Source organism: Vanessa atalanta, chromosome 7 (assembly GCF_905147765.1).
Source record: "Vanessa atalanta chromosome 7, ilVanAtal1.2, whole genome shotgun sequence".
NCBI classification, from domain to species: Eukaryota; Metazoa; Arthropoda; class Insecta; order Lepidoptera; family Nymphalidae; genus Vanessa; species Vanessa atalanta.
The window spans coordinates 10,140,699-10,164,802 of NC_061877.1; the positions used below are offsets into that span (position 1 = coordinate 10,140,699).

At 33.6% G+C, this 24,104-nt stretch overlaps 2 protein-coding genes across 4 annotated transcripts in view; both read right to left on the reverse strand.

Annotated features, from left to right (window-relative positions):
• Nucleotides 1-269: 269 nt before the first annotated feature.
• On the reverse strand, nucleotides 270-6,338 carry LOC125065176 (contactin). Its single transcript, XM_047672660.1, has 3 exons — nucleotides 2,669-6,338; nucleotides 2,192-2,377; nucleotides 270-1,858 (listed from the first exon to the last, which is right to left on the reverse strand). The coding sequence occupies exons 1-3, from the start codon at nucleotides 6,110-6,112 to the stop codon at nucleotides 1,544-1,546; spliced, it is 3,945 nt and encodes a 1,314-aa protein (XP_047528616.1). The 5' UTR covers nucleotides 6,113-6,338; the 3' UTR covers nucleotides 270-1,543.
• Nucleotides 6,339-8,157: 1,819 nt separating this feature from the next.
• Nucleotides 8,158-24,104, reverse strand: part of LOC125065174 — a 49,508-nt gene continuing 33,561 nt past the window's right edge. For all 3 annotated transcript variants that reach the window (XM_047672657.1, XM_047672659.1, XM_047672658.1), the window contains 6 exons: nucleotides 19,726-19,806; nucleotides 10,799-16,216; nucleotides 10,544-10,710; nucleotides 10,238-10,449; nucleotides 9,927-10,117; nucleotides 8,158-9,780 (listed from right to left, as the gene is read on the reverse strand). In XM_047672657.1, coding sequence (XP_047528613.1) covers nucleotides 9,556-9,780; nucleotides 9,927-10,117; nucleotides 10,238-10,449; nucleotides 10,544-10,710; nucleotides 10,799-16,186 — 6,183 coding nt within the window. In that variant the 5' untranslated portion in view covers nucleotides 16,187-16,216; nucleotides 19,726-19,806 and the 3' untranslated portion in view covers nucleotides 8,158-9,555. The remainder of the gene's footprint in view (nucleotides 9,781-9,926; nucleotides 10,118-10,237; nucleotides 10,450-10,543; nucleotides 10,711-10,798; nucleotides 16,217-19,725; nucleotides 19,807-24,104) is intronic.

Below are 24,104 nucleotides of genomic sequence, written 5' to 3' on the forward strand. Positions count from 1 at the left end.
ACTATGGGCTGTTAAAACCCCTGCGATTGCCATCTTCGGAACGGATAGGAGAAGCACTCCTTATAAAAACATCCAAGATGTGAAACCAGAACTTTGGAGTCTAAAGCCTTATAAACTAGACTAACAAGGCAATTATTAATTTAGAGCATATTTTTAAATAATTAATATCATCGACAGTATTTACAGCACCGTAGAGAAGAAATAGTAGATTTTAATTACATACGAGTATAACTAGGTAATTAAAATAAAAGACTCAATAAAAATAAATCTAGTGGGTATTTTATTGAACAGATATTTTTTACAAAATATTAACGTTTCACATTACATTATTAAGGCATTGTGATTCCTCTTCGAAACTAATGCTTCAGGCACATTAATCGCATAATTCAGTACTGGAATAATTTATTACACGTTTTGCACGTTCTTTTTACATCTGAGGTATGTTTAAAAAAAGAACATGGTGGTTATCTGCTACCAAATGTCTTTTTTTCCAGTACGTGTTCACAAATGCGGTACTTTATAAGTCGGACATGAAAAATGGTAAAAAAATAACCAATCCATCGATTTGTTGAAAAAAGACAACTGTGATGTTGTCATCCTCCGGTCCTCTCCGTTCCATCAAACAGTTGGACCCCTTAAAGCTGCCTAATCTTATTTTTATTTATATGGATCACATGGTAGTAAGTGATGATACACGTTGACATTCACCACCATTTTTACGTGCTTACGTAATAAAAAAAAATACGTATTAATGTTTTAACGAGCTAAACGGTAAGGCGCCAGTAAAAAGTAATATTTCCTGTAAGGTTATGACACGATCGTTGATAGAGGCCCATTAGAAACACATAGTTTTATTTGTAGTCTAATTGAATTGAAAAATTTCTTACAATAGTCAGCTTATTTGAGTTAAAAAGGCCGTATGGCGAAAAATTACGTGTGCATAAGATATGCTTCGTATACCATTAAATGCTTAGAATATGAGAATTTACCTTCTATGAAGAGGTGTTATGTTCCTTTTGATCAACATTTACACATTTACAGAACATTTTATTCGTACCCAAAATAATAAAATACCTGTCAAAACTATCTTATCTATAAAAAAATGGCTCGGATTGACAATTTATTTCCAAAAGCAGATTCATAAAAATATATTATAAACAAATTTTCTTAAAGCTAAACATTTTCGTACATGATATGATTAGCATGTTTAAAAAAATATTGCCATTAAAATATTGAGATTCCATTATATAGATATCATTGCTAAGTTACTTATTGTCAGTGATTTAAAAAAAATATTTTACAGTTATATATTATGTTGAATATTTTATCAAAGATATAAATATTAAAATAATTGTAAAAAAACATAAAGCAAATAATACATGTGTAAACAAAATGGCCGGATAAATATCACAACACAATTCAATGGACTGAATTAAATTATTATAAAAATATATAGCAACAGAATAGTAAATATTAAAACCTCATTACAAAAAATAAATTGTATAAAAATGCTTATTACCTAAAACTACACCTAAACTATACTTTAATTATAGATATTCCTACAGAGTAAACAATATAACATGAACGTGATGAAAATATGAGATTCTCTTAAGATTTGTGATCTGTGGGCTGAGCTTCTTACATAGTATCCATAAGCGTCACTGTGATAGTCACCCATTTGGAAGGTTATAGGTGGAGAGGACATTCTGCCATCACCTCCATTTGAGTAAGCTAATACTCTTAAATTATATGACTTGCCGGGTGTCAAATTTGTAACATAAGCTTCCAATTTATGTTCTACTGGTATTAGGGTGTCATTTGCAGTACTCATATCCTGGTCAATTTCCCATACTCTTACCTGAAAGAAGTAAAGATAAAAATACATATAAATAAAAAGGAAATAGATATTAAACAATTTACAACTACAATTACTACTGTGTGGTAGGGCTTTGTGGAAGGCCATTTGGGTGGGTACCACCAACTTATCACATATGCCAATCAACAATTCTTAGTATTGTTATTGTTCTGGTTTTAAGGGCGAGTTAGCCAATGTAACTGCAGGCACAAGGGACATTACATCTTGGCTCCCAAGTTGGTAGTGCATTGGTGATATTAGGGATGGTTATTATGTCTTACAGCACCAATGGCAGTGTAATAAATGTTATCTTTTACATTTTAAAAAATCTCTTACCTTATAACCAATGAGCGGTTCCTCTTCATCTGTAGGCTGTACGTATCTCCAAACGACGCGAACAGTGCTGGGGTTGACGGCCCAGACATTGACTGAGGCAGGTGGCTTCTGTGGAGCCTTGCGGAATGTACGTTCTAAGTACCGTTCACTCTCTGGACCTTCGCCTGCTGAATTAAATGCCATTACCTAAAAATATAAAACATCATGACTTTAAAATACATACATAATTATGAAATCAATATAATAATTAAATTTCTTAAACCAAATACACATATTTAAACATTTATTTACTTGTAATTACTTACAAAACAAACTTCCAACTTAGTGTTCGTTCACATTACTTAAACAAAATCTACATCATTTACAGAGTTTGTTCAATTCAATGAAGTAAAAAATTAATAGAGTGATAAAAAATAACAGATAATAAGATATTAAACACGAATAAAAATTAACTTATGTATGGTAAAATATGTATACCTTAACAAAATAGTAGGTATCTGGCTGCAGTCCAACTATGAGAGCCCAATTACGGGTGGTCCTAGATAGGAAGTATATGCATTCCTCTTCCTTGTTAACTTGTTTCCAATACTTAAGACGATGGCCAATCAGTTTACCGCGTAATCTGTCACGAGACTGATCAATAGGATTCCATGTAACGTTAAGAGATGTAGAGTTGAATGACCTTGAGTAAACCTGCTGTGGGGCAACTTGTGGCATATCTTCGGCTGAATATATTGTAACTATTTCACTCTCTGGACCCGCACCGATATCATTAAAGGCCTGAACCTTTACATTGTATGCAGTAAAAAAATAATCCAAAGGAATATGTACTACATGCATTCCAATATTTCCGTATTCTTTAAGCAAAAGTGACTGGAATTCAACTTCTGAATTATTACGGCGCCAAAATATTTTATAATGAATGCCAGGACCATTTTGAAGTGATAGAGGCATTGGACTCCATTTGATGGTAAGATCACCAATTTTTCCGCCGCCACCTCCTACATTAAATGGAGCTTGATAAGGTTTATCAGGTTGAGTGGAGAATTGAGGACTGGGCGATGATGGTGCTCCTATACCCAAACTGTTGACAGCTTGTACTCTAAACTCATAAACCGACCATGGCATTAGAGTTGTAGTTATCGTAGCACGTTTCCGTCCATTATATCTCCCAATTTCCATTACATTCGAAACACTATCACTTACGATATACCATGTTGTATTCCACTGAGTGCGACCAGTTACGACGTAGTTAGTAATAGGACGGCCATTTGGATTGCTGTCGGTCCATTCCAGGGTAACTGAAGAACGTTGAATGTTAATAACTTGTAAACCACCCGGTGAGCCAGGCGGCCCTTCTATACGCAACTGCGTGCGTGTAGAAATTCGACCAATAGCTGATTTAACTATACACTCGTATTCACCAACATCTGAAAGCCTCACATCAAAAATAGTTAATTCACCGCCATCAATCTTTATTCGCTTGTCGGCGTAAAGGTCAGCAGCCTCTTTCATTCGTAAGCCATTATGATTCCAAAGATACGCTGTGTCCAAGAGAGAGTCGATTTCGGCGTTACAATGCAAAAAAATAACTTGGCCAACTTGTTTCGTAATACGCGTTGGTAATCGTTCTGTAAAGCGGGGAGCACGCAAAACAATAAGACGTCCTCGACTCTCGTCAGAGCCATATTGATTCTTAGCAACACAAGTGTAAACACCTTCATCATCTCTTGACAATTGCCTTATGATAAGATTTCCATTTTCAGTTATAAATCTTTTACCGCCAGCTCCAATAACAATGTTATCCTTTTTCCATGTAAATGTGGGTTTCGGCGCCGCCTCCGGATTGCAACGGAGAGTTACATTTCCACCTTCTGACCCATAAGTCTCGGATTCCAATGGTCGTTTCTTAAAAGATGGTTTAAGTGATAGTACACGCAACTGTCCTGTTGAATATTTCGCCTTTAATTGGTTTTTAGCTTCACATTGAAACATGCCAGGATCTCTCGTTGGGTCTAAAAACTTAATTATTAATACATTATCTTGTATTACATATCTATCTCTGTCTTCAGTCTCTAAGGTATCCATCGAAAGTTTTTGTCCATTTTTCCACCAGGTATAATTGACGTCAGGTATACCAAAAGCTTCACAATTCCAATGCAAATCTCCTTTGTTATCAACATGTTTATTTGTCAATGGGATAGTAAAATTAGGTTCAGCTTGTACTTTTAGGAAGACATTATTAGATATATGAGCTCTGTCATTACGCACATCACACTTGTACTCACCTTCGTCTTCAACTCCAACATTAGGTATGGTCAGAACTCTATCAAAGTTACTTAAATGGGCTTTTCTAGGTATTCTTCCACCTGTTCTAGTCCAATTATAAGATGGAACAGGATAACCAAATGATATACATTCTAATCTTACTTCCTGTCCAACTATGGGAGCCTCTGGGAAAACTTTTGGAAAATTGTTCGGAAACTTCAGTTGTTGGTAATCTGAATTTGGATACACCAACAAAGGAAAGAATGGACCATTTCGACCAGCATCAGATACTTTACTCATAACATTACAGCTGTAATTTCCTCGATCAATATTCTCCAAAGCTGAGAAATACAAACCACCATCATAAGATACAAATACACGACGGTCTTCTTCTACAAGATTAGGAAAATAATTACGTGCCCATAAGAAATTTACTGATGGGTAATAAGAAGGTGGATCACAATACATTACTTTTCCCCAGTACTGTTTACCGCTCTCAACTGGCCTTTTCTGATTGAACTCTCTTATAAAACCAAAGGAAAGTCTCACTGACTCTGACCGTATGACACCAAATTTATTTGTTGCCGTGCAGTGAAATTTAGCATTGTCCTTATCTGCATCAGGGTTGTAAATCATAAGTGTTCCTCCACTTAAGACGATTCTCGGGTCAGAAAGCGGGTTTATTTCAGTAAAAACAGGGCTGTCCACTTGATAATCCTCTCTGAACCATTTATAAGTTGGTGCTGGATAACCGCCAGCGATGCATGACAACTGTACATAATGATTTTTCAATGGGTCATATATTGTGTCTACTGGCTCCTTTGTAAAAAAGGGCCCCTGTGGTATTCTCTCTGGGTCAAATGTATCCAAGCCATAAGTAAATGATCTCTCTTCTTCAATGAGGTAATGGAGTCGCTGAGTTTGGCCCTCACAAATGAAGTGATGGTATTGAATGCCTTCAACAGGTGCTAAACCCCAACGACCATCTTCATTGGAAAATTTATACATTAAATAATCACGTGGTAATAAATTATAACTAGTGTAGGTTAAAGTTCTGTCATCAATAAAAGCATTTTCCAGACCAGTCAATTGTGAACCATCACCCTCATTAGCCCAATATCCTGGAGTCTGTTGATGAGAACCAACATACCAAGAACCTTTTTGCGGATCTATACGCATCAATGTAGTTATGATAAATCCATGCTCTTCAGGACTGCTTATAGATGCCAAGTCTGCTTCAAATGCTTGGCAAATTTTGCGAGCTTCATTTCGTGGTCGATCAGGAGATTTTGTAAACCGATAGCAAGACTCTCTAAACCGAATCCAATGCGGAGGACATCGGTAACGCTCTTCATAATCTAAGCCTGCATAATAATTAGCTGTATTCTGAGGATCAACATTGTTTTCTCCTTCGCCATACACCTCTGAATTAAAACTATCTTGGTAAAACGAACTCTGCGCTGTGTGGCTATACTCATTTCCATTCACCGGAAAACTACCATAAGGAATTTGCTGATTGGAACGATATAATGATCCATTCTGATTAGTATCTGTTTGATACTGCGGATAATTTGGATTATTAGGTATAGATTGTTCCAATCCTTGACTGTACACACCATTAAACACAAATATAAGAACCAAAATCCCCCTCATGTTTTGTTTCCTCTTTTCGTATATTGTATTGTTATGAACTCATCACACTAGAGCCTTTCCCTGATCCTTTTTTGACCGTTTTATTTATAATTCATTAATAAATTGTGTTACACTTGATCTTAAAACAGTACTTAGTAAAATATTAAAATGTTTTATAAATTTAACGACATCATTATACGTTAGAAAACTGTTTTTAATTTGATACAAATGAAGCCCCGCCCCGACTCTGTCTATTTGTCAAACTTCAAAAATGTTTCTTGTCTGTATTGTCAGGTCAACTCATATTAATGTTGCCAGCTCTAAATTATTTTGAATACAGGAATACACGCTAGGTCTCACTTTGTAGAAAATAAAAATACATATGAATCACATTTCTTTGAACAAATTGACTTTAGTTTAATGAGGCAAGATATAAAATCGTTTTCTTGGACTTCAAAAAAGTATTTAAATCCGTTATTTACTACGTTTTACTTTAACTATTCCGCGAATATCTATTAACAAATATATACTAACTATGTTTCGAATGAATCTATAGCGCGCATAACAACTCGATATTCAATATTTATGTAAATAAAACTTAGTATAATTGAGTAATTAATACAAACTATGGTATGGTAATTTACTTTTTTATATTTCTAACAAATGTCTGGTATTTTAAAATTATTGTTATTTTATAATGATAATATTGTTATTTAGTTATTTATATTGATTGTTTTATAATCATCATGTTAAAAATTCTGAATTGATTTCAAGAATACCTTCAAATCTGGTTTTTAATTAGTTTTAATTTTTTAACAAAGTTAGGCAAGCAATGTTGCCTCCTAACCGTAAGTGAACATCTTTATCCACTTCAAAGATAATATATATAAAAAGACCGTCAATGGGACGATGGACAACGGCGACTTCATGGGATCTAAAATATAATTTCCCTTGACCTTATAATTATTGGTTAAGTATTTTATTGACTCTCATACCCTGTCAATGTCATAGCGTATGTATAAAGCACTACCCCCTGTAGTACCAAGTACCGCCTAATACTGGATTTTATATAATATAACAAACAAAATTTTAAATTAAAATGTTGTGTTGTCACCAAAATCAACATTTTTTTAAAAATTGAACTCAAAAGTAGTAAGAATTATTTCTATCTTCCATTATATATTACTATACTATACAATATGTCTTAGAGTATGCCATAAGTTCCATGCCATGGAGTCTATAGTATGGATTATGGAACTTAAGCGAAATAAAATAGATCTGTATATGCTAAGTTAGATATAAGTATTACGTGCACTTAAGTGTACGGTTTTAAAAACTGTTGATAGTTTTTGTTAATCCTTTTCAAAATATAATTCGTTAGCATTATTGCTAACAACTAATTAAAACATAATAAACCTAATTGTACCTAGTTATATATGAATTGGAATGTAATAATAGAGACAATAACCTTTCAATGTGTAATATAAATCGGATATTAAGTAACTAAGTACGAGGATTATAAAGAAAAAATATACAAAACAGTTATCATTGATCACTTTCTTTATTTTCCACTTTATCAACAAGAAATATTGTGTCAATATTGATAATAATACTTATACTGTAGGTACCGCTTATAACAGACAGTTAACAATTACACAGTTCGATTTTCATTCATGTATACAACTTCTTTATATAAAGTCATCAGTTACTTTCCCTTGCAATATTTTTATTCAATTTCTCATACCATTTCCGCATGCAAGATTTTTCACCTAATATTATTTCATCACAGATCAATCATGTACTTCTTCGTTTATCTCCATAAAGAAATAAGATAGGGCGGAATATGGTTTAATTATGGAATACAAAACTGCTAACATTTACAAAAAAATTTAAATCATTAATATTATAGGTACTGACTGAATAATACAAGAATCTTCAAAAATATTTATGCATTATTCAGGCAACTGATTCGAAATAAATTAAAAAATAATATTTTATTATTTTTTTTTACAAATTGTCTTATTTATTTACAATGTTAATATTTTTTGCGATAAAATTACGATTTTAATAAAATTTCCTAATTCTTATTGGACAGTATAAATAAAAACAACTTTATTAAAAATAAGTGATAAGAAATAATTGTACAATAAAAATATGTCAGGCAGACAAATATTGGCAAACATAACAATGAACAAAAATATATTGTTAGATACTAGGATACAAGATCATAAAGAAATTATCTAATTACTTAGCATTAGCATAATCTCAGAAAGATTGATACAATGTTGTTCAATATTCGTTCAAAAGTAACTTTTTTCTATCGCTGATGTTCTGAAAGTGTCTAGGAAATTCGAGATATTTAAAATAGTAGAGATCTAAAACGAAAATACTCCTCACGACTATATGATGATACTTCTTCATAGCGCGCAATTTTATAGTTAACTTTTCAGCGATCCCAATTCATTGCTTATGCTTTTTTCACATTTCCTTAATCATTAAAATAAATTGTAATGTCACGAACGATTTTAAACTCGGTTAGTGATATTAACCTATGCCCATATATTTTGCTTGACATAAGTGTATTACATGCGATTGGACATTAGGTTTTCAGCATTTAGATGCAAATTTCACACAAATTCATCTACGGTGCACTCACAACGAACGTATACTATTGCACACTCAAGATTATGCTATTTATTTATCTTAAATTACATTATGGTAACTATATCATGTTAATTTCTAATATTATACTATCATTGCCGCAATATACTATTTATCTAACTTACCCGATAAACACCATACACCAACGTTAAATAGCACCCATGAGAATATAATACAATTAAAGCGACATATACTATGAACATTTGCGATTAATTATTTTTATTTACAGTATATACAGGTGGTTCAATAGAGCACACGATATATCTCACTTGACCTACACATGCGTCACTCAAATAAAATCATTATGTAATTGCTGCCTTAATTTACACAGTCTCAGAAAACAAATAACTATTTTGTTCGTAAATGAGATACATTCTTGTTTAGTATTTTTTTCTTTTTACAAAAAATCAGTCAAACTAGATATAAAGATTGCTTTATTCTTTCTACACAGGATCAATATTAAGATATTTTAATTTAATACACGTATTTTTAATATTTTAGTATGAGATCTTAGATCTGTCTCTGTAATATCAATACAGATAAACTCCTAGCTGAAATAAAATATGTTTCATCACTTTCTTGTCCCAATTGCTCCCCTTCCAATTAAATTTATACACAATATATGTTTAGTTCGTACAAATGTTACTCATATTTCATCATTTTCTTCCATATTACAATATTTCACAGTAACATCAAACGATAATACTATCAACAATGTTCACACAATTTAATTTCCACATAACTCACTAAAGATAAATTTTCGGATATTATAATAGATGATCTCATTGGATATGTAACTAATGTCAGCTAACAAGAACAGTTTCGATCTTCAAGAGTTGTCTCAGTTTATCAGTAACGCGTATGAGAGAGACCTTCGAGGCGCGCACATTCACTTTTTCTCCAGCACATAGAAGTTGATGGCACTGCGCTCTCTCGAGGAATTCCTGGGTGCGAATCTCCCGAAGCAGCTCCTTGGGTGATCCCGACCCGCAGTGGATTTGTTTTAGTAAACTCTCCTTTGATTTTATCTATAAAAGAAAACATCAAAATATATGAATTTATCTTTGATATTAGAGACAAGAAAAATAAAATACATCATTGAATAAAATTTTAAAAACGTTAAAAACAATACAGATAATTATTTTTGTAATATGAGTCCAATCACGATTCATACCTGTAAAATATTCGTTATATCTTGCAACAAGCACCAGAGGCCGTCGGCCGGCTGTCCCGTCGCGGTCCGAAGGCTGTAGAAGGGCGGCAGCGGCGTGTCGGTGCACTGGATCTCTATCATGGAGTCCGGCGGCGGAGGCGGAGAAGCGGGAGGGGGTGAAGACAATGGATCGCAACCATTTTCTTCGCGATCTAAAATTAAAATGTAATTGATATAAACATTAACAGTAAAAATATATATAAATTATTCTTTTTATATAACTTATTTTTTATACCTCATAACAAGTAATGGACGATCAGTCAATTACATACCAATAATTTCTGCCGGTGGTGGAAATCTCCAAGGTTCTATAGCACGTCCCTGAACATCGGCTATATGTAATCGAAGTAACTTGGCTGCGGTCCCTTCGGCTAATTCTTCGGGTGTCTGCCCGGCATATGTCCCTAAGAGGGGATCTGCACCATATGCAAGCAGTAACCTTATAATTTCTACGTGGAAGTTCTCACATGCTTCATGAAGAGGTCTGTAATAAAAATAGATACATAAATTAAATATACTATCAACGATTTTTGTAACTCGAAAGCGTTCAATTAAAATAAGAAAAAAAGAAAATTTACCTTATACCACCTTGTGCTGCCGCAGATACATTAGCTCCATATTGAAGTAGAAGTCTAGCTATTCTTACATGACCCATCGCAGAAGCTACGTGTAAAGGAGTAAAACCTGCATTGTCTTTAGACGATGGATCTGCTTCCATTTTTTCTAAGCAATATGCAACACAGTCCTAAAATAAAAAGAACAATTTCAGGTAAATAATCTCATCTTTATTTGATTTATAATAAAATACAATAGGTATATGATACCATACTCACGGTAAAACCAAGTCTTGCGGCGCGATGTAAATGCGTCTCTCCAATACTTTTGTTAATAAACCAACCTTTAATTTCTTTCTGAATATCGTGTACAGATTCTGGGCATGGTTTAGGGGCTGATCGACGAACTTTTGGAGCATTATTTTCCCGTCGAATAATTTTTTTCTTTTTTCTTATGTAATCAAAACCTGAACTAAATTTTCTCCTTCCAAACAGTCTTTTCAAACGCCTTTTAGTATTTCCTTCCGTTGTTCCCGGGGAACTTCCTTCTTCTTTACTATTTTCTTTATCATTAAGTGTAGGATTAATATCTTTTTTTAGTTTACTACTAGCCATTTCTTTTCTTCTTTTATGGGCAAAAGATTTTAATAAACTGTTCCTTTTCTTTAATCGCATTAATCTTCCCTTCGCATCATTTGTTTTTAATGACTTAGTGCTTCGTAATCCGTCCCTAATTGAACTAGATCTACGCTTTAATTTTTCTTTCACCATTTTTTTTGTTTTAAATTTAGGCTTCAATTCAGGTTCTTTTTTTATTGGAATAGGTAGTTCTTCTTCGTTTTCCTGATTAATATCTTCTCTACACGATGTCGGTGGCGCTGAAGCCGGCCTGTCATCGCCAAAAACTTCTTTAATAGTTGCTCGTTGTTTTAAAACTCTACTTTCTGTTCTGGTCCTCGATTTAAGCACAACTGGAGCAAATTCCTCGGTAGCACCTATCAACCCATCTGTGTCTTTAATAAAAGCCGTTCTAAACATAGTAACCGTCTCTTTTCGAAAAGCGCCTAAATAAAAGATATCTTCCATTAATTTTTCTTTTTTAGCGCTTAAACTTCCTTTATTCCCATTTTTTACAAGCCCCAAACTAGGCGTGGGTAAAAGTTCGGCAAAATTCGAAGTTTTTGGAATAATCTTTGCTGTCTTGTCATCTTTACCCTTAAACTTCTTTTTCGACTCTTCTCTTTTACCACACTTTTGGATAAGGACGTCAACGATAGAACTACTTTTTTTCTTTGCTGCTGAAAAGACTGTTGAAGTTGATGCTTCTGAATCATAGTGGAGTTTATTGATAGCGGAACAACTAGAATTTGATTCAAGGTCACTATCAAGATTGCTTTTATCTGGTCTTCTATATAGCTCGTCTGTTGCTGCTGAAGGTGCAGACGATGGAGCTGGAGATAGTGGGACAGGATCTAAATCTGGTAATGATGTTGACCCTCTTGTAAATTGTACACTACCTTTAGGGAACGGACCTCCTGAACGACCTCTTGGAATTGCAATAAGGCTAGTAGGCATTCGCAAAGATCTCTTATATTTATACAGCTCCTCTTGCCAACCAGGATAAAAGTCAGAACCATCTCCAAATGGTTTACGCAGTAATGGTGAACCATTGCCGCTGCAATCCATTTTTTTTGGGGAAGACTTCATTTGTTTCTGGTTGCTGCCTTTATTGTCTTCGGCTTTTATATTTTTACGCACCCGAAGTCTACTAGCTACACTCAACGCATCATCACTGTCCGAGCTGGAATCATTATTTGTTCTATCTTTCTTCATATTCTCTATAGATAATGATTTTCCTTTTGATCTTGAAACTTGGCGCGTTGATTTACCTTTACTTTGTTTTTCTTGTTCTTTCGAAGTTGAGTCTAATGATCTTCTTACACTAGCATTCATCTGCTCGTCACAGCATTCGAGCTTAACATATGCAGATTTTTCAGAAAGATCTTTTAATAACTGATATTTTAAATTTCGTTGTTTATCTTTGAGTAATTTACTTTTTATTAAGGGTTCATCGTCATCTGTAGATTCTAATTCTTCTTTAATATCACTTTTCATTGGTTCCTCTTCTACAACTTCCGTTTTGATTGATAAGGAGCGTAAACTTGCTGAAGCATCTTTTTTTGGAGATTTATGTTTGTTTTTTGAAGTTATTTTAATTCTATTACATTTGTCGTTATTATTTTTCTTATCAATTTTATTTTTTTCCGCTCTTTCCTTTTGTTTAGTCTTTGGTAACGTATCCGGCTGGGGAGATACGGCACACTTCTCATTTTCGGATTTCAATTCATCCTCATCAATAGGCTCTTTTTTAATTTCGATTATGGGCGGTAGATCCGTAACTATAATTTCTGATTGAGATTCTGAGACATCGTCTTTTGGTGGTTCTTCTGCTTTATGATCGCTTTCCTGGTCTGAAGTATTATTACGTTTTCTGCAGTTTCTTTTCTTGTGGCATCCAGTCTTAAGCTGTTCCATAAAATTATCACATGCATTAGCCCAATCTATATCAAATTCTTCTTTACTAGAATTTCGTTCCAATAAATCTATATTTTCTAAAATACTTTCAGATTTAACTTGTATCACGGCATCTTTTTCTATTTCATCAATATTCATTGGTTCAATTTTAACCTCTGGAACAATATCAATAGGTTTTTCATTTTTGATAACCGATTCTAGACGAAGATTGTCTTCGCGAATTTGATTAAATAGATGTTGTTTTTGCGATTTTGGAAGTGGTTTATTTTTATCATTTTCTGTTGATAACGAATCTGTTTTTGTATCTATTTTTGCGGAATTTTCCTGTGGCATTACTTTGAGTTCAGCCTTTGTTCGTATTCTTGATGCGACATCAATTTCAGGCGATTTTCTTTTTGAATCTGGACTATCGAATTTCTGATAGTCTGAATCACGCGGTATTGAGTCAACAGCTTTTGGCATTTTTATGTGGTGACCAAAACCCAGCGTATTTTGATTAGTATTTAAATTATTACTGTTAAGCGTTGCATCCACTTCATTTTCTGTCGATATATCAGTTATTTCTATCACAGAATCATCTACGTCATCTATAACAATGAGATCAGGTATTTGTCGTGCTGATTTAGCTGATTCCAAATATCCCGTTTGTTTTGTCTCTAAGCTATTCCGTAATATACTTAAAACTTTTTTATCAGCAGGTTGAATATTATTATGAGAATCTACGTGATGTGAATGTAAATCTCTGTGGCTCGGAATCTTTTGTATAATGTGACGGTTGTTACTGGATGGTATCCGATCATGATAATGAGCATTCTGATCACTTGATTCCCTATTTACTATTTCAGGGTAAGTATTATTAGAATACCTTTGGTGAGAATGGTGCTCACGATATGAATTTGCGCTCGCAGAACGTTTTTGGTCATTTTGATAAGCTTCAAATCTTTTGTGACTTGTATAACTATACACGGGTTGGCTCATTAATTCGCGTTGTTCACGTGCCGATTGATTCATGTGATGGTCTATCCGACTATCCGAAGTCCAAGTTTCATAACGAACAATTTTTTCGGGAATATTGCTTACAATTGCTCCTGAGGGGCGTTTTCGATCTTCAATAATTAACTGACGATCATCGCGGATCCTACTCTCTGGATAACGATCATCACCACCTTGTGTGGTGAGGTCAATACGTGGAACGTATTCGGTACCGCTTAATGGTCCGTTGTATTTATGTTCCGTATGTATTTGATGGCGAGGTTCAACTGGATAAGAATCAGCTACTGGCCTTGGAGAAGTGTATGCTCCATTGTAACGCAGAGGATGGTGAATATTATGAAGCGCATTGTAGCCTTGGCTAATGTTTCTTTCTCTATATTGAGCAAAATCAGGTGCAAAATCAACTTTGTGTGAAGCGACGTAGCCAGGTACCAGAGGGTTTCGACTGCTTGACGTCGGCCTTGTTTGTATCGGAATATTATCATTTTTCATAGATACAGAATCAATCACGTCATCTTGAGTCGTGGACGAATCCGCAGAATTTTTAACAGTTTTTACAGATAAATCAAGCGGCGACTCACGCTTTTGTTTTGTCTGGTTCATTTGATTTACTAATGATGTCACAGATACTGTCATTCGTGCCTGCTGACTAGGATATCCCGGTTTGGCCGTTGATCGAGACGGTGAAATTTGTACATGGTTTGTATTTGAATAGTCATAATTAGTCTTTGGAGCTACAGCTGTCCGATATGAAGTTCTAGACTGTGATTGAGAATGTGATGATGAATTATTTTGAGCGGCTTGAACTGTAGCGCTTGAATATCGAACGGCGGATGTAGACGGTGTGGGATAATGGTAATTGTTTCTTGAATCTACCGATCTACCTTTGCTTATATAATCCCCACGAGTAGGTAAACGAGGTACTTCATGAGGTTGCAATTGTGATTGAGATTGAACTCGATCTAATGATTTTGCTGCATAATGTGAGTTCATAACATCCAGAGCTCCATGTTTATATGTAACCTGATGATGTGTGTCTATCCTACGATTAGGTATAGGTACAGGCACAGTTGGCGTCGGTCGATAACCAGAATATGCTTGTTGTGGATCATATTTTCGTTGAGGAAGACTTGGGTGCCTTTCATATTGTGTCGTTTGACGCGAAAATGAAGGAGAATCACGACGTTGTGGAACAGATGAATACACTTGCCCAGTACGATTGTCTATAGTAGTAAGTCTCTTTGTCGGTGGCAAATGTTGTGGATGATGAATTGGTGGAACTCGATCGTTATGCGGCGGAGGCGCCTGCGAGTTTGGTAAAGAATAACGTTGTGCAGTATTATTAGGATTAGATGATTCGCTGTAACGGTTCATTGTGTGTTGAGGCATAGTGCTTGATATCCTCGCATATGTTTGTGGACTTTGACGCTGCATTACGGATGGTTGAGGTGAGGCAATTGGAGGCCCATGGGAGTTCCTACCGTTTTCACTTAAATTTGGTTCATATTGATAACGTGGAAAAGGCTCTGGAGGACGTGACACTGAATAATGATCAAGAGTACGGCCTGGTGTATAATGTTCAGCAGATCTTGCCGTCGGGGTTTGTACACGATGGACTGAAGGGCGATACTGCGTCGAATGATCCATTTGATCTTGTCCCGACATAGGAAGTAAAGGAGCCTCCGAAGTTGGGCGTGCTGGAGATGGACTAGGCACGGCAGGAGCTGGTGCCGGTGATGGTAACGTATGATGTGTTGGCTTTCTAATAATATGCGAAGGTGGAGAGAGCGCCCCCATTATTTCTTCTTCATCTTCAATTTCTGGTTGCTCACGACGCTTTTCCGCTGCTTCTCGCATCACTGTGGCTTTGTGGATTATATGCGCTTCAGGTTCAATAGGTTCAGAAGGCGGACGTGGTGGAGCGACGACAGAAGATGACGCCGATGTTAATGGTGGAGCGGCGGCAGCAGATGGTGGTCGTGATGTTGGTGTCGGAGCTCCTGACAGGGCAGGAGTCCCTTCTTCGGTAGAATTACCTCCAGGCCACATTTGATGGCCGTTACCGTCTTGCGCCTGTTTCGGAATTCCCATAAAGTACTGACGCGTCCCTTCCAGCACATTGTTGAAACTGTCATCCATACTACGCACTCCCGCTCCTATAACCACCACCTAAAAGAAAACAGTACATATTTAATAATAAATTTATGTAATCTATCAACACTGAGAATTATTTAATATTAAGATAATGTAAAAATACATGCACTTCTTTTTCATCATACATATAACTTCTTGTAAGAATGAATTAAAATATATACAATTACATTTAATAATTCGAAGTGAAATTCAGCGAATACTATATCTAATCTTCGTAATTTTGTATTTAATAATATGCCTTATTTATGAATGTTTTATTTAAGAAAAGCTTCAATTTAATAATGAATATTATCTGTGGAATTTGACAACAGAATCGTATTCTAGTAATTCTAGTAATAAAAGTATATGTTTAATTTGGCATTCGTAAAGTTATTATTATTGAGCCGAGATGGCCTAGTGGTTAGAACGCGTGCATCTTAACCGATGATTTCGGGTTCAAACCCAGGCAGGCACCACTGAAATTTCATGTGCTTAATTTGTGTTTATAATTCATCTCGTGCTCGGCGGTGAAGGTAAACATCGTGAGGAAACCTGCATGTGTCTAATTTCAACGAAATTCAGCCACATGTGTATTCCGCCAACCCGCATTGGAGCAGCGTGGTGGAATATGCTCCAAACCTTCTCCTTAAAGGGAGAAGAGGCCTTTATCCCAGCAGTGGGACATTTACGGGCTGCTAATGTAATGTATGTAAAGTTATTATTTACGATTTACGTCGCTTATTATATATATTTTTTGTATCTATTTCTGACATTGTTGTGGATACATATTATATTGTTGTAAATATTTTGCGATATTATATTTTATTATTTCTATTTTGTTAAATCCATCTCGTAGGATCTGCAAGATTATCAGTATTCCAATCAGCTTAAAAATGAATTCATTAGATCTTTTTCTTAATACCTTCTGTGACTATTGTAATGTACTAATATTCTTTAGAAACGTTGGATATCCTTAACGCGTCGTTATATTTACAAAGTAATTTTAGTTTTAATTAAAAATAAATACTTTAACCATAGGCCAATATCGTAATTCGGGATAGTTTATGGTACGCAGAACTTAAGGTGCGTGATGGGGTCGTTAACCGTTGGTTGCCCTTGAGCGTTCCTCGCCCCCACACACAGTAATACGTAAGCAGAACGAACGCACACAATGAAAAACCTTCCGCGAGACTGTACTAAAAAGTTTGTCGACCTTATTAAGCATGTCAATGTTATCTTTCCTATACTGTTCGTACTGCGTATTGTGCCTTAATGTGTCGTTTCGAAACCTATTTAAACATACTTTAACCGACTCTAACAGAACTTTATGTTTTTAAGTCACTTTACAAATAAACGTTTCTTTTTAATAAAATATATTCGCTTTACATGATAAATCAAACCAGGTGTCTGAATTATGTTTATTACAATTAATGCATTGATATTAGGATCAATGGACGCAGCAAAGCTGTCTCCGTGGCGACCGCCCTCGATCGATCGGAGCCCTAGACAGCTCCGAATGCGTAAATAATATTATTATATATTTGGCTTTTCATAAGATCACCTTAATACGCATTTACTTCTAGATACAGCTATATTGCTTAAACGTATCTTTCATCTTTCCTCGTATCTAATTATTTTAAGTTAATTCAATTAAAATAAGTATGGTAATATAGGAGTTATTTCTTTATAAATGTATTTCTAGTATATCGTCGTAATCTTAGACAAACGGCAAATGTGCAATTATGTAAATTGCATGTCTACAGCGTCTTTAAAAGTTGTACATATTTTTCTAAGATGTGTATTTGTTTCTAGCTCATAGCTTAGCCCACAAGAAAAGTTAGAGGCTATATGAATGTTGCTTCAGTGTAAGTTAGTTATCTTTGAATATCAAATAATACTGCTCATAATTGAAAAATAAAGTTTAAATTATATTATATACAAAAAAAAAAAACAAACTTATATTTACTAGTGCAAAGAGTTAACTATACAAACATCGTTAACATTGCATTAACTTGTTTTCCGTTTGCACGAGCAAGATGCATTACGTTCGTGTAATTATGTTATGCAGTTGTATGGATTGAACGGCGACTAGTATACCAATAGAAACAACAACCTATTTTTAACGTGGTTAAATAGTTTCGATATCAAAATAATATTCATTCAAACAATTTTTCCTTTTCTTGCATATATAATTCCCGAATTAATATGCAATGTAACAAAAATTATGTAATTTCCGGTAGCTGAATGCGTTCCTGACAGATCCGTAAACGAACGGATGATGTAACTTTGAACTGGCTAGGAATTTGCCCTACTAACGAATAATAGCATTATTAATAAATAAGAAGCATTTTTTTAATCGAAACTGCTTCGTTACTGTGTCTGCTGTTTATTTTAGTAGTGACACCAGTAAAAACTGAAAAACTACGTCGACGTCGACGACGTGAAAAAATAATTTAAACTTAATTTTGTAAATCATTATTTTATGCCGCGCTATACTTTTTTTAGGGCTATTAAGAAATTATAAATTACTGCAATAACCGGTGTCAACGTCGATTGTAGTTTAAATGCTATTATAAACACATGCTGGAAGACTATTTCAATTTTTTTGTAGATAAAGCATAGCAAGGCATGATACACGACGACTTCTTTCTCAATACTTGTTCTATATACTTATACATAAAACGTGCAGGTGGCTTTATAAAAACTTTTACAGATTAATTGAATACAATACTATATAAATAATGTAACGAGGGTATTGCAATATCGTGAGGAATACGATACATAAAGCATTTTATTTTATTACACCTCTTACGACTAATAGCTCTGCTACGATAAAATATATGTCATACAATGTTGTATATCATTATTATATAATGAATACATAATATTACTAAAATCATTTCAATATTGTTTACCGGTATCAAGTTATATTCTTACAACACTCTGTAATAATTGCTGTCTACTTTTGAAATGTAAAAATGTATCTCTAGGAAATTATATTTGTTTATTTAATATGAAAGGTCTTATCTGTCGTAGAATGGAAAAGATTCGATTCCGCGAACGGCGCAACGGTTTTTATTTCTTTTACAACCTATTTATAATATAGGAAATAACCCGGAAGCTATCATTTCTCAGAACCAGAATGTATGAACTTAATAATCATATAATAAATTTCAGAATACAAAAGTTTTTTTTTAATTTATCAGCAAAAGCATTTTCGTCGTATTCTTAAATTGAATTGAGCAGTGAAAATAATTTAAAATTAATGTTCCTGAAGAAAAGTACTTTGTCTAAAGAGTCGAGTAAATGCCGTAATAACTTTGTTTCTCTCATTGATGTTATGAGTATAATTTCTCACAAAATAGTTTTTTGTTTCGAATTAAACTATACATTAGTATTGAGAAACTAATATTTTTGTATAATTTATTCCTTAGTTAATTTCTCAGTTTACTAAATTTTTAATTGTTTAATGTTTAATAATAAATCATTTAACTAAACTAACGTAAGCAGTATAATATCAATTAAAATATATTACAATAAATCACCTTTCGATGACAGCTACCCTGCTTGATGAGAGTGACAGCCCCTAATCGCGTTCATGTCTCCTCCTTTGTTTTTGGTGTAACCTGAGAAAAAAAAAGATGTATTTATATATCATAAATTATATAGATACGTGATTGTCACAAATAAGATTAATTAGATACATGAGATTATATATATATTGAATTATTGACCCAAAACAAAATAAGTCAAAATCTAATAGCGCCACTCTAAACAAAACGATATCATATTTATTATTTATTTATATACTTACACTAACTACGTGATATTTTTATTAAATGTGGCCAACTTTTGCAATTTTTTTACCAATAAGATGATAATTTGTGTTCGTAACTGAATTAATTGTCAATAAAAAAAATACGTTTTATTATTTCTTAAAGAGAACTCGAACTTCACTTAAAATCAATGTATTTTTATTTCAATATTCCAACATATTGTTCTAGTTAATAAGATACATTTATAATGACTACTATAATTTAACTAATTTAAAATAGGGCATAGATATCGTAAAAAATTAGATATATGTAACGAAACAGCTACTTAAATATTCATCAACAATTTAGCAATTCTGTAAGAAACGAATTTGAAACGCAACGGTAAATGCGGTCGTGAATTATACTAAATGGACGCTATTGACATGCGAAATTGGATACAAAATAGAGAATGCACGTCAATATGGCGTAGTAACAACGGTTTCCGAAATTTAAGTTTTATATTCATAAACCATATTCAAATTTATAAATCTATAGGCGATGTTACACAAATGAATTAGTTTTGCAGTTCTTTCGTTTAGGATTTAAATATTTCTGATTAAAAAAGAGTTTTCGTTTATACCATTTGCATTGAATCTCAAGCAATCGTTAATAAATGTTTAAACAGATACTTCACAGATTCAATATCTATTTATAACTGTTAAAATGGGTTAGAATGCACTCAGCCTTAACACATAAACTTAAAAGAGATTGATACGCTCGGGAGACGAGTTCGTTACATTACGTTTTATTTGGATCAACACTTTCATAGGATACAGCACTACTTGAGTATCTATGAGTGTCATTTGGACATTGACCCACATACAATTCTAACTGATAAACAATTCAGTACATCACGTGAATTGACTTGTAAAGCGATATTGTTGAATAAACGCAGTCGGCGAGTCGTGCCTCATAGTTTACTATTACGTAAGCAATGTTTTGTTCAACTAGGAATTATTTCTATAGTGCTTCCGACATTTATAATATAACGAAAAAATATTATCGTATTTAACTTCAACTTCAAATTATTATTTGTATTTATAAACACAGCTTAGTATATGTATTATTCTTTATATTACCAATAGAATATTCATAAGTAATTTTAGTAAAATATTCAAATAATTCTGTTATCTTGAAGTAAAGTTTGAAGATTTTCAAAATAAATGAACGGTCTGTTTTGATGACTATAATGTTTTAACATGTTTTACGATATATTTTTACGTACTTATTTATTAAAAAAACTATGAGTATTCATATGAATTTTGATGTAAGCTTAACAAAAGCAAATGAATAATATACAAATGTGTATCAGTAGTACCAGTTTGGAATTTTTAAAAATAGGTACTTACTTAATTACAATTTTAATTTTGGATGAATAGTCTGACGAAGATCTAATATATAAAACGTATTTAATTCTTATTGGATTTTTTTATCGCGACATTAATCAATTAATGAAATGTTATTAAACCTGCTATATTAGTCGAACGACAAAATTATGTTACGCGAACAAAATTCTATAGCTTATTTATCATGGGCACACAAACACATTGTGGTATATTTGTGTGCACTATTTATACACGGCTCACAGCTGTGCCGGTCGTTGCCCTCGGTGCGCGAAACAAGGTGAATCGCAAGACTATAGTTTTTGTCTTCACAACTGAAATGTGACTCGTTTTAATGTGCTAGCGATACATGAGATCATGTCTATATGCGTGATGATTACGCAGATTTATGTCGGTACATTTCATTAAAAAATATATATACACGTATATTTATCGCAATATGCACAATTTTAAATATTGAGGAATTACTTAAGATTTCATCAGATAAGATTTTATTAATAAACATGTAATTCTAAACGTGTAGTAGGTAGAGATTGTTTGCGTAGGCACATGTGACGTGGGCAACAGCGATCATGTGTTAAACACCCGCAGTGCATTAACACGATGCATTTCAACACTTTCACTGAAGCACATCGGGACAGCGACCTTATCAACGAAAATGATAATATGCGTTTTTTTACTCTCATATCTTTAAGTACATTTTAAATGTAATTAATACGAAGTAACGGAGATAAGAAACTTTCACGTGTCATAATATCATGATGTAAACATATTCGTATGTGCCTAATGTTGTAATTCATTTACGAGTAAAATTGTATTTAATGTAATATTTTTTTTAAACAACAATAAACGTTTAATTTAGTAACACGTTTGAATTTCATTAAATTTATGAAATATTTAGAATGTAATGTGTATGGCCTATGTTTAGGTAAACTTACGTGGTAATTTATTTTGAAAACAGTGCCTAAATGTAAAACACAAACGAATTAGCATGTGGTACAAATACGACTTAATTTTCGAATCAATTTCAAAGACCATTAATCTTTTCACCCCTAGAGCTCGGGTGAGCTGTGCCTACATAATACCTACGACCTGAATGTGAGCACGCAGCAAGCGACATAAATAGGGTTAGGGTAGGAGAAACGAAATTATGTCCTTTCCCTGGGCACAGAGCCTCGATAAACGTGACGAGATAATGTATAGGGTGCGTTTAATTGAATAGATATACAAACTCCACTTCGAAACATTATGGAATTATTTTTGCTCTTTATAAACTATTTTCCGATACGATTTACGCTAAAGTATTCTCCCGTACTCGTACTGTATACCACTTGTCATGGCGATCACGGTATTTAAGGAACGGAAGCGGAACGGAATATAGCTGTTTATGTGTTCGAGCGCCATCTAGTTACGAGATACATTAAAACCTTCTCCATTAACCATATAATAAATGCGAACGTTTATCGGTCAAACAGTGTTTATATCAATGTCAAACGCCACCACTACCGTCGCAATAGGTAAGTAATATATAGACATTGGCGAAATAATCTGCGCCCTGTCGGCACAACTAAAAGCCTAAGAATTGAATTCAAGTAACATATATACGAACATCAATTTCTATATTTTATACACAATTAATTGATGATAATTCGTAAAAATAATAATATATTTCAAGAATAAAACGTTATAGAAAAATGCACTTCATTTTAATTTACACGTGGCATCTAAATATAGATTTGAGAGTACGTAATAATATGGTACAGGGAACAGCATAATCAATACGATGCGTTTATATTTAGAACCACCAACCTCTCAATATATTATCGCAATTGTCCCAACTTATCCGAACTATAAATTCGTTTTAAAATTTTAAATCATTATTACGATTAATATATGTAAATAAATATATCTATACATTACCAGTATTGTTCTTCCGGGGTGATAACTTATCTCATTGATTATAATTCCGATTATGAAATCTAGATAAAAGGTTTTTTGTTGTCCAACAACATATTTTGTCTTTAAAATAACAACTTAATTAAAAAATAATAAACTACTGCATTGTATTAAAAATGAATTCCTTAAGCGTTTATAATAACATAAAATTCTGGTTTTTCATGCCAATAAAAGCGTGTAAAACTGCTAAGCGCTCCTTATAATCTTATAATATCATGTAGTATTTCCTTATCCGAAACGCGCTGCATATTCTGCTATAAGTTTTACGAATATGGGTTTAGTCTTTAATTAATTTATTTTATAAGCCAATGCCATGTACCATCAGCAACTATACAAAGTTGCTACTCAATTGGAACGGAACAAAAACGGACCTAGAGCTATTTTTTAAAAATAAACTCGAAACCATCGCAGAACGTAATCGTGAATATTATCGTAAATATTAGTGTCGGTTTATGAAATATTACGAGTGAGATACGAAGTGGGTTCCTACAGATGAGCTTCAGAGAACAGAAAAAAAGCACGTATTTTATCTACTAAGATTAAAAATGATTACTGTTTGTAGCAAAATTAACCATTCTGTATAATTTATTTTATTATATTTATTGTTTATGCGTTCTACACAGACGTCCTTAATATATGCGCGCGCATAGGAATGCGTTGTTTTCTAAATAGTCGACTCGTACGTTCATTATTTACTAACACGAAGTGAGTTAGCAACAATTTCTCAATATTTATTTAGAGTGTACGCATGTATACACTTCTAAATACTATTTCACATATATCTTATGATGCAACAAGCTTGTTATAAAT

What these genes read in the sequence shown, in the direction of transcription:
- LOC125065176 (XM_047672660.1), bottom strand. Translation starts at nt 6,112, where the DNA reads ATGAGGGGGATTTTGGTTCTTATATTTGTGTTTAATGGTGTGTACAGT. An exon ending in ATACCTACTATTTTGTTAAG is followed by an intron (nt 2,378 to 2,668) that starts GTATACATATTT and finishes TTATATTTTTAG; the next exon opens with GTAATGGCATTTAATTCAGC. An exon ending in AACCGCTCATTGGTTATAAG is followed by an intron (nt 1,859 to 2,191) that starts GTAAGAGATTTT and finishes TACTTCTTTCAG; the next exon opens with GTAAGAGTATGGGAAATTGA.